This window comes from Coturnix japonica, chromosome 4 (assembly GCF_054131305.1).
Source record: "Coturnix japonica strain WE chromosome 4, WE-NBRP24, whole genome shotgun sequence".
Classification (NCBI taxonomy): Eukaryota; Metazoa; Chordata; class Aves; order Galliformes; family Phasianidae; genus Coturnix; species Coturnix japonica.
This window is the reverse complement of record NC_140666.1, coordinates 30714904-30732464: the sequence shown is the minus strand read 5'-3', so window position 1 is coordinate 30732464 and position 17561 is coordinate 30714904. Positions and strand designations below refer to the sequence as shown.

At 39.1% G+C, this 17561-nt stretch overlaps 1 protein-coding gene across 12 annotated transcripts in view; it reads right to left on the bottom strand.

Annotated features, from left to right (window-relative positions):
* The window catches only part of PALLD (palladin, cytoskeletal associated protein), a 169374-nt gene that overhangs the window by 5757 nt on the left and 146056 nt on the right, over window positions 1–17561 (bottom strand). For 7 of the 12 annotated variants that reach the window (XM_015860904.3, XM_015860907.2, XM_085544834.1 and 4 more), the window contains 6 exons: window positions 16241–16376; window positions 13830–13931; window positions 11533–11754; window positions 6426–6575; window positions 3231–3325; window positions 358–490 (listed from right to left, as the gene is read on the bottom strand). In XM_015860904.3, coding sequence (XP_015716390.2) covers window positions 358–490; window positions 3231–3325; window positions 6426–6575; window positions 11533–11754; window positions 13830–13931; window positions 16241–16376 — 838 coding nt within the window. Of the gene's footprint in view, window positions 1–357; window positions 491–3230; window positions 3326–6425; window positions 6576–11532; window positions 11755–13244; window positions 13296–13829; window positions 13932–16240; window positions 16377–17561 lie in introns of all 12 variants that reach the window. The other 5 variants (XM_015860906.2, XM_015860905.2, XM_015860903.2 and 2 more) reach the window with 1 other exon arrangement.

Genomic DNA, 17561 nt, shown 5'->3' with positions numbered 1-17561 from the left:
TTAAAGTCACAAATCAAACTCAGAGAGTCTGAAAGTAACATAGGATGGAAACTGAAGTAGTAAAAAGACTTCAAATGGAGAAGCACTCTGTCTTTGTAGCATGTGCTGCTTCCTCTACAGCCCAAAGGAGATGAATTCTAACACTCATTTTTCTATTAGCTGTAAGATTTGCTGAAGCAGTTTCCTTGCTGAGGATGTAAGGTTTATTTGTCAACTTTTGCTGAAAAGCAGTGAGATCAGTTAACCTATTAACATTGCCAATAGGTAAAACAGCATTAACAAAAGTATCTTATCCCACTTCGTTTCTGACTGCCGAGGTTAGAGAGAGGTAGCTGCTGGCCTGTGCCTGGCACTTACCTTGCAGTCCATCCTGCAGAGTTTTCCTTCTTGAACAGTGAGGTCTCCAGGAGCCTGCAGAAAATGGGGCCGGAAGAATCGCTCCTGAATTGGTTCATTTTCATCACCACTGTCCCTTGATCGAGACCGCGGCCTTAAAATACCATGAAATAGAGGTAAGATATAGATTCCCACAATATCAGAAGAGACGTCCAGAAAAATCTAGAAAACAGTCTCGCTACAGAATAATTACTTGTAATAATCTTATATTCATACATGACAGAATGTTTTGTTTAGTCTTTAAATCACTGAAATACAAATTAAAGTTGGCAGGCACTAGAATATATAGCCTCAGTTCCTCATTTCTGGTGTCTTGTGTACTTAACCCCACCCTGTTCTGATACTGAGCAGCATGCGCACTGCCCCTCAGTTACCTTTACCCCTCAGAAAACAGTGAGTGGGTGAACAGGTGGCACTGAAGGGTAAAAGTCCTCCTGTGTGCTGCTGTCCCACTGCCACAGCTGCACAAGGCAGCAGCACTGAGGTAAGCCAGGAGAAAAAAAATTACATCCAAGGAAGTGGAAAATAAAAGAGGCTGAGTTTGTGATCAAAGCAGTTTTTTAACAACAGGGTTTTTTTCTTGACTCCTTCCTTAACTAGGTTTTCAAATTACAGGTAGAAAAGGAAAGCTAAATCAGTGCACTTTTTAGTAGAAGAAACTAATAACGCGTTTCTTTTTACATCTTTTTAAAAGTACCCTAATATATACATTTCTAAATCCTCCTTACATCTCATGCATTTTAAGATGATCTGCTTGGAGCTTGGGCTGCTGCACGCTGTGAGACTGCTGTGGGGTTGCAGCACTGAGTGCTGTGATATGTGGGCCTGAGTCTGAGCCTTGCACACCTCAGATGTTTCCAAACCCTCTCCCCAAGTAAAGGCTGAGAAGGTAATTTTTGCAAGCAGAGCAAGTTTTGGAAAAATATCACATGAAAAATGAAGTGACATCAAGAAAGTATGCCCTAAAATAGCAACGAAGTAGTGACGGTAACAAAACCAGAGGTCTGCCAGAACATACTCTTGTAAGAGATCTTGTACTTCAGGAAAGAGCCTGTCAGCAGTGCAGAAAGTAAGGAAGTTCATTAAGATAATAATTACTTGTTTTTGTTTCTCAAGCAAACAAAGCTTACAGAAAAAAAAAAAAAAAAAAGCAAAAAAAAAAAAGCTGTAGTGTAACAGGAATATTACTTATCAAAAGCGCATGGAAATATGTGTGACCAATTGTAGAGCGGAGCATGTTATTGTGGTCTGTTACATTAGGAAAGCTGCAGTGGTGGGAGTCTGTCACAGGAATGTGGTACATGCTCAGATTTCATCAGTCTGGGGTAGAACTGGATGATGGGAGCAATGGGAAAGGCTGCGAGACAGAAACAGTGCTGTGCGGAGCCCTTTGCAGAAACAAACCTCCTGAAACTGTGCAGGAAATAAGAATTCCCACAAGTTGCTCTAATTTTAATTAAACTGCTACGTGCAAATCTCTTACAATTCCTTAGTCTGCTAAACACCCATCCAAAACTGCCTGAGTGCTTGCAGCCATTGAACAGCAAAATAGCAGCTGTGAGCGGCCTCGGATTTCAATTGCATTTGGCAAGATCACAAAACAGGGCTCCCACCTATTACTTGAGACTCTGCCTGCTGCAGGAGGAGGTCTGCATTTTATCCTTCACAAAGATGCAGAAGTGTCAGCTGCTCCATTTTCCCTTGTCCATACCTACTTTCCTCCCTTTTAAAAATGTTTCCCCTTTCTCACTTTTGTGCATCAACTAGTTCAGCTGAAACCTGACTCTTCCCTGCAGGTTTTCCCTTCATGGATCAACACCACCTTTTCTTTTGTATCCATTATTTGCAGGTGCACAAGATGGTAGGCAGCACTTTCAGGATGGGGGAAGCTTGATTTGTTCGGTGCAGAAGTCAGACAGATGAGATGTGTTCAGCAGCCTCATCTCATGACACCCCTCAGTCATCAGAGTGGCCAGAGGAGGTCTGTTTGTAGTGTCACAGCTCTGCAGGACGCAGTGTTGCAGGGGGTATCTGAGCTCCTTTACTGCACTCTGATAGCAGGTAATTACATCTGTTCTACATATGACAATTGGGCAGTATTGAGATTCTGTGGTTGTTGTGACCATTAAGCAAACCACAGCCCTCTTTATGGCAAAGGCCTGAAGAAGAGCCCTTTTGCTCCCTTGAAAGTAGCTCTGTTTGTGTAACCAAAAGGAATTTTTCTGTATTGTCTGAAGATGTCTGAGCTGTGCTAAATACCCTCATAAATGCTTTGGGCAATGAAAAAAAAGAAACATACTGAGGGGAAAATTCCCTTATATGGTACAAAAACGTAAACCAAAGCTCTGTATGTGAATAATTGTAAACTCACTAAAGATAAGTTTAATGCTTTATATCTGACTCATAATTCCTGCTAAGAACCTGAAATGAAATCACTGAAATACCAATAAACTCTGTGGCTTACAGTTATTTCTGTTGTTTCTGTCAATGAATGCTTACTAATGCTGCAATGTACAGGCTCCCACTGCACTGAGATGTTAAACATGCACAGAAACAACAGCGGCTTTCCTCACAGCTTACAGTCTAAGTTGTGGACAGTGAACACCACAAAGAAAGGAGAGGGAGAAAGCAAAGTTAAAGATACTATAAAGCTATGGCATTTCTGACATTGCCCACTAGTTTCCTATTGTGCAAAGTCTGCAGAGGTTTTAGCAGTGGGGAGGTTTCTTCCTGTATGCCACACTTCTAACTTGCCTTCTTACTTCAGATTCCTCATCACAGCAGTTCTGCAAATCAGATACTGTTAAAAGAGGAAAAAAAAAAGCATCAAGTACCTTCTGATATGAGGCTGGCCAGGAGGTGTCCAAGGGCTGCGGCCTCTCTGATTTACAGCCTGAACCATCAGCCTTCCTGTGCAGCTTATTCTGCCCTGTAGTAATGAAGAAGGGGAAGACAATTAAAGTGCTGAACTCATGTAACATTAATACATGTTCAACTTGATCTCTTCTTTCTTGCCCACCTGTAATACCATCTCTTCTTTCACACACAAAATCCTTTAAAATCATTTGTCAATATACCTTCAGATATTAAACTATTTTATCAGCTTGCAACTAACAATGAACAGACTGAAATAACTGTGACTGTAAGAAAGTCCTGGTTAAAATGTTCCACCATCTACTTTCTATCCAGTTTTTACATTTAAAAAAAACCACCACCACAACGCAAAACACACCAAGAGGCAGCAGCACCGCTGGCTGTATGCCATACGGTATATGCTGACTGAGCCTTCAGAAGGTGACAACCTTTCCGTCACTGCTGAGCTGTCAGACATGATCCTTGTATCTCACTTCTATTCCCATGAGACCCACTTCACCCACAAGAAAAACAGTAAAATAAACCAGCGCACATGACCTGCAGCAATTTCTTAAGCAAAACACCTGGAACATGGTAGATTTCTATTTTAGGCTCTGCTGTATATTCATCTCATTCTGTCAGGTGGAGAATTAATGATATTTTGAATCATTTCTGTGCATCTCAACACAGGAAGGCATCACAAATGGAAACACAAAGTCCCGTAAGGAATTTGGATAGTAAAATACCAGCTGGAAGTCCAAGATTTGGAAAAGGTATGGGATGAACAGGAAGGAAGCAATGGATGTGGGAAATGGTTCATGGAAAAATGGCCTAGAAAGTATGGAAACTTGAGAGGGCACTTCTGTGTGCACACTGCAAAGTGGAGAGAATTAGATAAAAGAAGGTGGAAATAAAGACCAAGCTTGAGGCCACGCTTAGAGCTCATGGCAAGAGATCAGTTAAGGGTTGCAAGTAACAGCCTGAACCGGGCAAGATGTTATATTTTTCTAGATCTGAGATCAGTTTTCTCTGGCTCAAGTTAGATGGCAAGTTTTACTGCAAACCCCAGCAGCATTAGAACTTAATTCCAGCTTGCTGCACTTCACGTTGTAGTCAGTAGTGCAGCATTAACTACCACAGATAATTTCTAAGGTGTATCGGCAAGTCAACTTACACACATAAATTCTGTAGCATTCATCCAGATAGTGAGATAGTGTCAACCAGCAGTTTTAATGAATGAAATCCTTTGCTTTAATAAAATAAATTAATTTCTAATAGCTATGAACACGCCTTTTTGCTGTATAGTTTGATAGTCCTAATAGCAATGACCAAAACACAGCACCATCTAGCAAGTATCTGCCGGTCCATCAGAACCCTGATGTGAACTCCCTTATGTTTACATATTCTGCTTTTCTTAAGGAACAGTTGCCAAATTTGCCTAACTTTGTGATAGCTTTGAGATGTGGACAACTTTCCGTTAGGATTTAGGAAGCTATGCCAAAACTATTTCCACTTGGGATGACTTAAAAGAATCGGAATCCAGATATTTTAGTGCAAGAGGCTTGTACATGAACTCACAGCCCTTCTTTGCCTCCATTGTGCTGTTAAATGTGTAGTAAAAGCAAGCTAATAGAGGAAGAGCAGCTTTGTTTAGGAAGCATGCCATGAAGAAAGAATACAATGGGCTCGATGAATCAGAAAGATTTTGTTTAGGGGGTCTAGAAAAGGATGCTTCTGTTGTTTGTTTGTTTCCCAAAGAGAAATGAAAAGCACAAATTGCTTTTTCCATCCCCAAAACTAGGGTCATTACAAAGCCATCTCAGCACATTTATATTAGTACACTGACAAACTTGTGTCACCAATGACAAGAGCTCATAATCTAGGCTAGTTTGCTGGTGTGTCACAAGACAAGCTTTACGCAGAACAGCTTGTTAAAAACTAAGACCTAAACATACATCATTTTAAAACTTGCAGTGAATTTGCACTATTTAAATGGCACCGAGCACAATAACACAGTGCTCCTCTTTTATAAACAAAAGTTCCCAGCTTGAAGAATTTCCCTGACCATATGATGTTTCTTTATTTCTGTTATTAGTATATATAGAAAAAATGTTCAGACTCTCTAGATTTAAGCACTGCAGTTGGTAGAATCAGGGGTCCAAGCACTGATCTTTCTTGTCTCTGTAGAGTCCCACACGCTCAGAAACACGTTGCAGTAAGGGCAGGACTGACAGTAAAAAGAACAAGGCAAAAGTGTCATGTAACCTAGCAACATCATAACACAGCACAATACTCTTCTTAGATTGAACTCCGTCTCAGTGATGGAGGTTATTTCACAGTGTAATTCTACTTATAGCCCTGGTCTTGGCAAGCTATTTGGTGCTACAGAAGAAAGTAATTCGTTATATCCCTAAGTTATGTTACTGCCTTGGTTTCTCACATGCAAATAATTTTCCTTGATTTGCTTTGCTCTGGGAAAAAGTGGATTGAGAAAGTTCAAAAGGATGCTCGAATGGTAACTTTAGTTAACCTCCAATGCACCGAGTCTTGTTGTATACCTCAGCTATTGCATTGGGTCTGTGAAGAACCAAAAATATTACAGATCCAGTAACACTCTGCATTTCAGAACACAGTGTTTAAGACACTGGTACCAACACAAAAGACTGTGCACTCCTCCCCAGTAAGCACAGGAACTGTTTCTTGCAGAGCTGCAATCACTGCCTGAGGTAATCACGCTGAGGTGTGATGTACTGCTATTCTCTTCAAAGACTTGGCCTCAGTCAGTAAGAAGTGTCATGAGAAGAAAAATGAAACCTTAGCAGCCAGATTGAGTTCCTTCTGGTAAACTTGACTTTTTTTCCCCTTGTATAATACATATGGTATCCATACTTGGTTAAGATACCTAGACGCTATCTGCAGAAACAAATGGTGGAACAGTGATCAAACAACAACACCCGTCCCCTCTGAAACCTCAAACCTTAAAAAAAATAAAATTGCTGTTGAGTTGCTAATCTCTGGGAGATAGAAAGGTCCCACCCTACTGATGCAAGATGAAAACAGAAATCTAACTTACATACTTTGTGGTGACTTCATCATTTAATTAAATCACGCATACGTAAGGTTGTGAAGATTCATGTTCAGAAGCATGTTTGCTCTGGAGCCAAACCTTCATTTACCTGTGGGTTAGCAGCCATAATAGTGTAATTCCCATCATCATCCAGGGTGGAGGCTGCAGTATGCAGTGAGCAAGTTCCATCAGGTTCTCTTTGAATTCGGTAGTGATCACTTCTCTTAGAAATTTGCTTCCCATCTTTAAACCAATAAATCTGTGGGGAAAAACAAAGCACGGATGGTAAGAGGTAGGTAAGAGGTAGGTGTTCACTGGCATAGTTTCTCAATTTACAGCTCTATCAAATCTGCTGAAAACTTCTATGACTGGCAATAAAGGAACAGGTCTGATCAGCCTGCAGTGGTGCAGAACCACACTCCAAAACCACTTTCTATAATATCCAAGCTCCAGGATAGCTGTGGCTCAGGGAGAAAGGCTGGTGTGTGAGCACCCGTCTCACAAGTTTAGATGTACGTAAGGGTTGTGCTGATTCCAGACAGAGCTGCAGCTATAGAGCTGAAAATAAATGTCACTGCAAAGGAAAGTTCCAGATCAAATAAGATTAATAACTTTACATTTTTGTTTCACTTAAATCTGATGAAGTTGGAGGAAGAACTTAAGGAAGCTACTGCTTTCCTTTCAGAAAATAAAAACTTAAACCAAGGTAATGATCAGAACTCTGATCTCAATGCTGTAACACAGTGCTGCCCCGTCCATTGCACCCACATGAGGCAGTCAGCAGCAAGCTGCTCTGTGCTGAGGGCCAAGCAGCAAGACCAAGCCCCACAGCAACACCCCGCCGTGACAAACATCCACAGGAAAAGGCAGCTTTACAAAGCAACGGGAAATACTTCTCAGTCAGTCAATATATTGACAGCCCTTAATAACTGTGTGCCAGCAACAGCAGAATTCCAAGTTGTACAGCAAAGTTAAATTACCTCTCAAACAGAGGCCTTTTCCATTGCTTTTGATACATAATTTTATTCTTTGGCTGACCCAAGATCTGGTTTTGATGAGCCAAAAAATGATGTATGTAGAATAGTATCTTAACAGTAATCCATAAATTACACACACACACAAAACCCACATATGTGATTTAAATGCCTTAGACTTAAGGCAATAATGATAACATAAAATTCAATCTTGGTTTTTTTTTTTGCTTTTTTTTGTTTGTTTGTTTTTTGTTTTTGTTTTTTTTTTTAACTTGCACCATATTTTAAAAATAAGATAAAACTCCAAACTGAATTTTGCAGGTAAAACAATAAAAAATAAAAGAGATGCACGAAGGCATGAAAAATCACAGAGGAACATACAGGAATGTCACAAGTTGCAGGCAGCTCCCTTGAGAAGCACCAGCACTTACTGTCATTCCTGAAGTGCATTCTTCCTAAAGCCAGTGCTGTTCCGTGCTTCTAGAGCCACTTGTGTGGACACCCACTCACCACTTACTGTTGGCTGTACTTTTGAAACCCTCCTGTCTACACAAGCAGGCCTCATTTTTCTTTAAAGCAGTGTTAGTTGATTTCAAATTCCCTGGTAATACTGATCTCACACATCACAAAGCATGAAGAGAGAGGGGCTGAGGGTTAGCTCCTGCAGGAAGTGGCTTTGTGGTAGAGCCTCACTCAGAGTACCTGCAGGCACTGACAAACCTCTGCTCCCTGCAAACTCTGCTGCACTCCCTGCGGCCTTGGCTGCAGGCATCCCTGGGGACAGCAGACACCAGCATGGGGGCTGCCACCTGGCAACATTTCAAAGCTCTGATACGTTCACTTGGGGATAAAATTAAGGATGTGCATTAACATTTCACTAAAACACAGTGGAGAACGTTTGGGAGAGAATGAATGGAAATTTCGCTTAAAAATTAATTACCGTGTATGTTTTTTATATTAACAAGCATTATGTGTAACAAGAAGTGATTTCATTTCCTCAATAGCTGGTTATACTTGTTTTCCATTTTGTCTGTCAGCAGACTTGCAAAGACTCTATGGTGCTAACAAAAGATTTGGTAATGTCTTCTCATTTGCTGACAGAGCACTTACTGGAGATGCAAAAGATATTTGATCACTTATATACAAATCATAATGGATGTTGGTAACAGCAGAGCTGCAAAAAATGAGTTCTAACTTGCATGCTTTGTATGTGTCATAATGCTGCCTGGAAATCTACTGCATTAAGTAGTAATTATTCAATAACAATGCACTTACCAGAAATATCAGGAGACTTGCCAGGAATTATTACATGGAAATACATGCAAATATTAACTGAACTAGCTATCCAAACATCATGCATATGTTGTCCCATACATGAGTAGTTTCATGAGTAGTTTCCATTAGATTTAAAAGCATTGGCATGAACTGTTTTTACTTAGATGTAGTAGGTGCTTAATATTGTCTTTACCTGGCCTGGAATTTATAGGTAAAACACTACCACTGTTGGAGCCAATGGTCCTTGTAGTAAAGCATTTTCTTTCTAGGATACCTTTTAATAAATATATCATTAAACTACGTAAGCACTGAACACTGCATCTGGATTGCTTTTATTTGTATTGGATTTTCAGACACTGATGTGTAATGACTGGAAATACAGTGGAATACACAGTACAGAAGGGTTTCTGATCTTAAGCAACACAATCATTTTTAATCACTATGAATTATGTTCAGCTCCGTGTAGAGAGAACAGTACAATCTTTATGTGACATTCAAGTCTCAATTAACCTTTTGTATGGCATTTCCCTAATTCCCTAATTTCTATCCATTAGAAAGAAGTACTTCACAATTCTTCTCGCAGTACCACAGGTTCTCATTGTAATGATAGTTTTACATTATGTGGAAGGTTACAACAAAAGGAATCTCAGATGTAAAAAGTCATATTTATGGAGACAGAATTTGCACATCGGTATTCAATTTACACAGCATGTTCAGGGGAAAAAATAATCAAGCCAATAACCCTTCTTCAGAAAAATCCCTCATAATGAATGCCAGATTTTAGAAACACTACAGTCCTTCCCAAAGCTGTTCCTTGGCAGAGGTGACAGAATACTTTGAAGGGAGGAGCTTTAAGTTAGTAAATTATTTCCAGCTTTTCGTTTGCCAAAGTAAAGAATTTGCTCAGGGGCAACACTTCCAGCTTCAACAAATTACAGCAGAAGGACAGCCCTCAGCCACTGAGCATGTCAAAATTGTTATCTTGGCACACTCACGTCAGGTAAAGAGAAGACACAGCCTTTGACTTTTGCAAAGTCCAACTAACAAGTAGCTGTCCAACAGGCCTGAAGTTGGTTTCACCCCAAGCAACTTAACAAATTGCACAAAGCATCTGCATGTGAGTGGAATAAAGGGTCATAGTCCCAGGTGCAAGAGCATATTACTTCTTATGTGCATGCTTTGACAATGCAGAAAAAAAAAAAAAAGAACACAGTATTTGAATCAGATTGTGCTCACATCAAATACTCCCTTCACAGTGCAGCATTTTAAGGAAAATATAAACAACGTGGTTTCCCAACTGTGCAGTCGCTAATGCCAAAACAAGGAGAGTGAGGGAAGGAGGAAAAGGCATCCTCTTTCATCTGTCTTAAATCAGATTGAGATAACTGTGAGACTACACTGTAATTGAAAACTGTGAAAAGAAGGGAATGGCAATAGTTGACTCATAGGAGGTCATTCAGCAACTTAGTCATACGCTCCAGGCTGAAAGAGCACACCTCAACTCTAACAGCAATGAAACAATTTGTCTTCCAGCCTTATTCAGCACCACAGACTCCTCTGTATGGTCATGTCAAAAATAATGCTGGAAATCAAAGGGCTGGCTTCAGTCAGACTTCTCATTGTCTACTCCAGTTTAAAGCAGGAGTGCTTTTTTGATATGAATACACTGATCACCCCTACTATACTGCAGTGGTTCATGCTGTGAAGTGGTCTTGGAGCACAGAGTTGGACTTCTTTCAGATGAAACTAAGCCAGAAAATGAGCTCCAAGAACACATCTAATATGCTGCATCTGCTTCAGTCCATAGGATGAGATTAGAGCCAGTAAAACCTCCTGAAATGCATGCAGAGATGGATATCTTGTTCTACAGATCTGCTTCTCATGGTCTGTACTACTTGCTAGAGTAGATGCTGCTGTAGCTGTTGTTCTTTCTGCACTGCCTGACAAAGTTGATTTCTCCTGTTTACATTTTGTTCACTATCATACATTTATAGCATCAGGCATGTAAAATCAGTTCATTATTCTCAATTCCTGTACAATTTATTCTAGGCAATGTCTTCTCATTCTCTTCATGTAACCTCTTAGATATCCAAGAGGTAAAAAGAGCCCCTAGCCACAAGAGGTCACTGTAAGAATTGCAAGGACCTCAGAGGGAACACATAGGATTTGACAAGGCAGTCTGAGATGCCACTGCTGTTTGCCTAATCCGTAATTCATTTAATTGCCAGGTAATTTATGAAATGGTAAAATGTTACCTACCAAAGAAAGGCATTATTCCAGACTACTGACATCACACAGCTGGTGCTATTACATTTGCAAAAAGGAAATGCTTCCCAAGCCCAGCCCTTTTTCAGAAGCTCATCATTTTGAACCTCACCATCATGTCTCATCTTGCTATTGTGATATGTGGGAGTTTACAGAATTTCAGTCTGCCTTTCTCTAACCTTCAACAAAGTCTAGTCTTGTTAAAGTGTGTAGATATAGACTGCAGTGCTGAAGAATGCAGATACCACATTGGCTCCTGAACCAGAAGCAATATATCTTTGTATGAGCACATTGCTGTACTGAAGCCAGTTAACCCTTATTAACCTAGTGTGATTGCTTTTGGAACCACAGTGCCTGCTCACATGCAGACTTCTAGAATCACACTACATTTTGTGATGCAGATATACCCTGAGGGAAACCAAAAGTGACAGAAGTATTACTTCTAGGTTAAATAATTGTGATGAAATCTCAAGAAATAGAGATTAAGAACTAAAGCCTGATAGTAGGTTTTTGACTGATAAATCTAAACACATTCCATGATGACAAATGCAACTGCCAGATTATCAGCTAGGAATCTTTCTTACCAAAAGAGAATGTCTGCTATTCCTTCAAGACACAATCCTCGGGGTCTAGGAACTAAACATAAGGTACTAACAAAGAGCTCTACAGATGCTTCTAGAACTGTTCACACTCTTCTCTTACCTTTGGTTTTGGATTTCCCGCCACTTTGCAGGTAAATGTGACCGGCATTCCCTCAAAGATTTTGTAATGCTTCAGCTTTATCTCAAAATATGGTGATGCACTGTTATCAACAGGTTCATCTCCATGTTGCACCTCGTCATCTGATTCCTCCACAGGAGATCTCTCCAGCCTGTATTCAATTTCACTGATCAATCTTTGCTCAAAGCTAGAGACTTTATATTCCTGTCAAACAAGAAAGGTTCATATTAATGTCAGGATTCAACATATTAAGATGTATTGCATCATGATGTGTGCAAGATGTTTTTGCAATTGTTGTTGTTATTCTACTGATCTCTGACAATCCATTAAGATTCTCCATATAAAGGGAAATCATATTTCATTGCAGAAAAACACTGTAATCCGTGTCTCTAGTAACTTCCCTATGAAACAATGAAGACATCTGGTATGAGGCAAAAATTGTATTTCATGTTATCTTAAGGTCTAATTTACAAGGGGAAGGAAAGCCATTGGTTGCTTTCAGTTTTTTTTAAAGAAGGGTTATAAAAGTATTCCAAAGCAGTTCATAAAGACAAAAAGAAACACAGTAATATTTCCTTAAGGGTACAGGCGGATTTAGGGTGGGTTTTGCTTCCAGATGGCCAGAAGACCATATGGTTCACATCTGCTATCTGCACAGAACCATACCAGAGGCTGCACCAGAAGGCTGAAATGATTTTGTTTACAGTTGCCTGTAAAAATGAGAAAATGGCACCACTGTCCATGATAGCTGCCTCCCTTCACTCCTGTTACCATGGTTCCTCCTATGGCTGGCCAAAAGTATAACTTCTTCCATAGAAAGAAAGTTACTCATCAGAATATTCAAGATTTACAAAGAAGAGTAGAAAGTTTCATCTAGTGTAAAACAATACTGCTTGTTTAAACTTCCCAGATACTGACACACACGATTATTTACTTCATTGAACTGTACAGTCCATAAAACGTCCAGTTTTGAATCTTTATGATAGCAAAGGTAATGCAAGAATACAAGAAAGCTCGAGGTAGAAAAAAACCTATTTACTAGCCAATGCCTTTCCCACTCTGCAGAAATTAAGCTCTCTTTTAGATGACCTTTGACTGTTGTCTCTGATCTTTACTTTTTCAAGAAAGAAAATGCATCTCATGTGAAGTTTCCTTTCATATGCCTATTCTCTGTCAATTGATTCTAGTTTGGGAATGACATGTAGCCTTTCTGCTGGCTGGTTACAGAACTAATCATAGACCACAGTAACTGGAGAGAAATATCTTTGTGAATTGCATACTTTCTTTTCTTTTTTTTTTTTTTTTTTCTTTCTTTCTTTTTTTTTTTTAAAGGTAGATTTCCAAGGAACAAAGGAATAGAATCAGATCATGAAGTAGACATAACGAGCAGCTGATCTAGATGCAAGGCTGTTAGTATCAGTATCTGTTAACATTACAGCAGAAAGATCCAGGAGCATGCCACTACTGCAGTTAAGCTGCCTGCAATCCATTAAGCTCAGAGATCATCTTTAACAACATAAATGGAAGGCATTCCCAGTGTCCCCAGTTATTAATGTTGGTGATCTCTTGTTATGAACCAAAAACAGTAAAATGGAAAGTAGACAGACAACAGAAAATTAAAAGAAAATAAAATATTAAAAAAAAAAAATATCAGTGGAATAACAACAAAGAAAGGTAGAGGTGAAAATGTTAACCTTTTGAACATCCATAGGACTCACTGCAGAAGTATCAGTAGAACAAGCTTCCTGCAAGAGTAGAAAAAAAGATCAAGAAGCAGAAAGGAGACAGAGAGATATTCATGGAAATGAGAGTGTATATGAGGAGAAGGTACTTTATGTGGTAACATAAGCAAACAAATGCTACACATTTCCGAATTGCAGCTCTGGCATCTGAACAATGGGGAACGTGTACCTGGCCTTCCAAGCAGGTTTTCCGTTGCGTTTTTGACCAGCATCCAAAAAGTGCAGATTACACACATAAAGACAAGACAGTTTCAAGATAGTTGATGTATTTTTGCCAGGACAGACTTAAAGGGCAGAACAAAATAGGATAAATGGGAGAGTTTAAACCTGACAGAAGACATCTGAGAACTCTCAACCTTATTCAGCATGGAAAAACTGAGCAATGGGCATGTGGTTCTCCAGTTTACTTCACTGATTTATAACATATGACTTCTGTAATCAAATCTGTCCTATCTCGAGTACACTTATTGTCTTATGTAGGACTTTTTAAAAAGAAATTATTTTATTTTCCTATGTACTTGTGGAGTTATGCAGCACCTGTATTGAAGGCTCCTCTTCTGGTTCCTGTATATTGAAGACAGTTGCAGCACTGTCTGCTCCCAGCAATCGACGAGCCATTTTTTCTTCATATGTTAATCTCTGGACAAGAACAAAACAAAATAAAACAAAGAGCAATGGGACTAGGGGGAAAAGAAATAAAGGTTCTTATTTCTCATTAAGAGCTACATGGCAGTTAGACAGTAAACAATGATTTAAGTGATGTAAAAGATAGCAGCAATATGCTTTTAACAGAAGTTTTCAACCACAGATTGCAATGCATTTTTTTGGCATTACAAACAGCTTTTCTGGCTTAAGCAACCCCTGTCCTGACTCTGCCATTTGTTTCTATCCTCCTGCCAGAAACTTGGGCAGGAATGAGCAAAAGGAACTACTTAAATCAGCATGGCCATCAAAAAAGTGCATGTCAAATCATTGCAAATCTTACTCCTAGCTGTTCTGCTACATTAAAAGTGCACAGCAGAAAACTGTCAAAAATGCCAGGGAGATACCACTTATTCTGTTTGATCATTTTGTCAAAAATAAAACAGTTTTATAGAAGAGTGATTTCTTTTAGATTTTTAACTTCTATTTTTTCTTAGTCTTTCACACATTAAGGGGACAACTTACAGAAGATGTAGTGGCAATTTACACAAGCAAATTTAAGGAAAACATTAAGTGTACAATTCAAGTTTTCCATTACTATTTTTCCTTCTATATTCAATAACACTTCATGCACTCAAGATACATCCTTACAAACACTGCAAATATGCCAGTGAATGAAAGGTAAACAACTATGTGGTTAAATGCTTTATTACAAAGAAAAATGAAACAATGGAAGTTGTCAGACATTGGGTCCAGTTAATACTGTACCTTACTGAAGTTCTTTTGTTTGCTAAAATAGGGACTCAAGAAAACCAGGTACTAATCTTGGCTATCTTACAAACATCTACACAATTCATGAACTTTTCTTCACTCTAATTTCTTCTGTGCTCACAGCCATGATGACACACAAATAGAATCACCTTAGACATGAACCTGCAAGGCAAAAGCCTCGAGGCAAGAAGGAAAACAGAATATACTGGTTTAAGTTCCCATGTAATCGCATCACCTCTTTTTTTTCTTTTTCCCCCCTTCTTAGGCCATGTGGGCTTTCTCAGGATATTCAATACATTTGTCCAGGACAAGCATCTTTCACACTTTCCAAAATAGGCCTGATAGTTACGGCCAGCCTATGTCCTTTGAAAAAGAAATTAACCTCTACACTGTGAAAGTGACTCTGCTTAACTGTTAAAGAAAATGACCAAAGCCAAGTATATGAGCACTAGTTACTACCATCACGCCACTGATCTTACTGAGAACCACAATCTGGCTGCTGTGGAGTACAGTTGGACTCAAGAGGTTATGTTGAATTTAAACACTGTTGTCCAGATGTCAGACACTAGCAAAACTCCAAGTATGGTCATAAGAAAGCTAAAGCATACTACCTTTCAATGAAGCAAAGATATCCAAGTCATTCTTATGCCTATGCCCTTAGAAAACACTTAATGGGCAAAACAGGGATGGCAGTCTACATTTTTTACACTACTTTCTTCTTAAAAGAGATTCTTGCTTCAAAGAAATTTAAATCAATGTCTTAATAACTGTAATCAAGTCTTGAGAGAGTTGCTTCTTATCAACTCTGAGCAGGAAGACTTTAGTATTTTATCTTTTATGCATATCTTAAAATGTACAAAAAATAATGGAGAACCTTACACCTGTGCATTTCAATGGTTTGATTTGCTTGCTCATTTTATCTCATTTCTTGTTCCCCAAGCAGATTGTTAACACTTGATAAAGTCTGTGAATTAGTACTGCAGCACAGTTTACATCCCATTGGTCAAATATAGTCCCACAATTGCAGTGTCTAAGGATGCCTCATTCCTAATAGGTTTGTTTCTCATAATGAACTACTTTGTCCCCTGTGATGCTCACTTACCATCCATTTTTTCCCCTCTAATGACAGCTAGGCAAAAGGTACAGTAGAGGCTGGACTAGTCAAGTACTATGCGTACACTGTTTGGCCCAATAGAGATGCACAGTTAAAAGCAAATTGCCTCAGAGTCTGAAAAATGCCCCTGTTGTACAGATTGTGAAGGCTTCATATGGTATTTCATCACCTGTGAGATCTCCATTGCTTTGTTAAATCCAAGTAAAGTTGCTCAGCAACAGAGGAAATGAATGATAATCCAGAATATATGCTATTATTCCTTACATTTGCACTTACAAATGCAGCTCTGGAAATTCAATTAAAAGGAATATATGTATAAAATGCAAAAACACTCTACGCATATTTACTTTATATAAAATTTATCTAAGATGCTACCCTTGATATCCACTCCCCTTCCCCACAATATATTCTGTTTTTATACCGGTTGCCCGTTGTTCAAAAGGTCTTCTTTGAAGCGAAGTTTTCTTTCCAGATCCTGAATCACAGCATCCTTTGAACCTTGAATCTCTTCATCTGATGCTATTCTAGCAGTTCTGCCTGTTTTCTTAGGAAATCCCCTGCAAAACAGTACAGACAAATTCATGAACTTTCCTGAAATCACTGGTACTCAGGAATTACTGGATAAAATCCTGCCAATAGTGAACAATGTGTCATCGTGTCTTTGAAATTAGAAGTCTAGGATCCTTACTTGCTTTGCTGTTCCTTCTAGCTCACATCACTGTTTCCACGATTAGTTTAAGTACAAAGCTGAAATTATGCTTTATTTGAAAATAAAGTATTGATTAGAATAGGGCTCAGGGTACTAATAGCCATGGCTGTAAACATCATATACTTAAAGAGGAAACTGATGAACAATGGCAAGAAAGCAAAGCAAGAGAAAACACAAAAGCAAAAGTGTGACCAAATAAATACAGACGGAAGATAAACTAGGTTCCCACTAAGTGCCATGTAGAAAAAGATCAGAAAGAAGTACAACAAGATAGTTAATCATTAATTTCTTATACTATTTATTAACTAATTTCTTGGTTCAGACTTTCAATACACAATACATAACTTCATGTTTATTCTTCGTATCTCTGAACACACACCCGGAAGGCAACATGTTATTACTGAAGGAATAGCCATTCACAGAATCTAGGATACATTTGCAAGGATTAGAATCATGCCCTTAAATCAGATTTCAGCAGCATGGTCTGCAACAGAATGGCATCCATATAGCAGTTTGCATTCACTGGGCAAAATTATCCCCCATGCCAGTCTACAAGTTCCAATGGTATTTCAGGATATTATGGAATGGCACAGGAAATATTTTTTTCCAGTCTGCACTAGTATTAAATGATTTTCAGTAATGCTATGATTGATAGTTCTACTGCTGGAAACGCTCAATGATGTTTTCTTCTACTGGAGATGAGCTTCAATATTAGTGGGGTTTTTTGCTTATTTTTCTGTTTTTGTTTTTTTGAGTAATTAATTAGGGCTCAGCCCATTATAAAGGAATGAATTACACAAAATCACAGAATCGTAGGGGTTGGAAGGGAGCTCCAGAGATCATCAAGTCCAACCCCCCTGCCAAAGCAGGTTCCCTACACCACGTCAAACAGGTAGGCGTCCAGGTGGGTGTTGAATATCTCCAGAGAAGGAGACTCAACAACCCCACCGGGCAGCCAGTTCCAGCGCTCCGTCACCGTCACGATAAAGAAGTTCTTGCACACATTTGTGCGGAACTTTCTATGCTCTAGTTT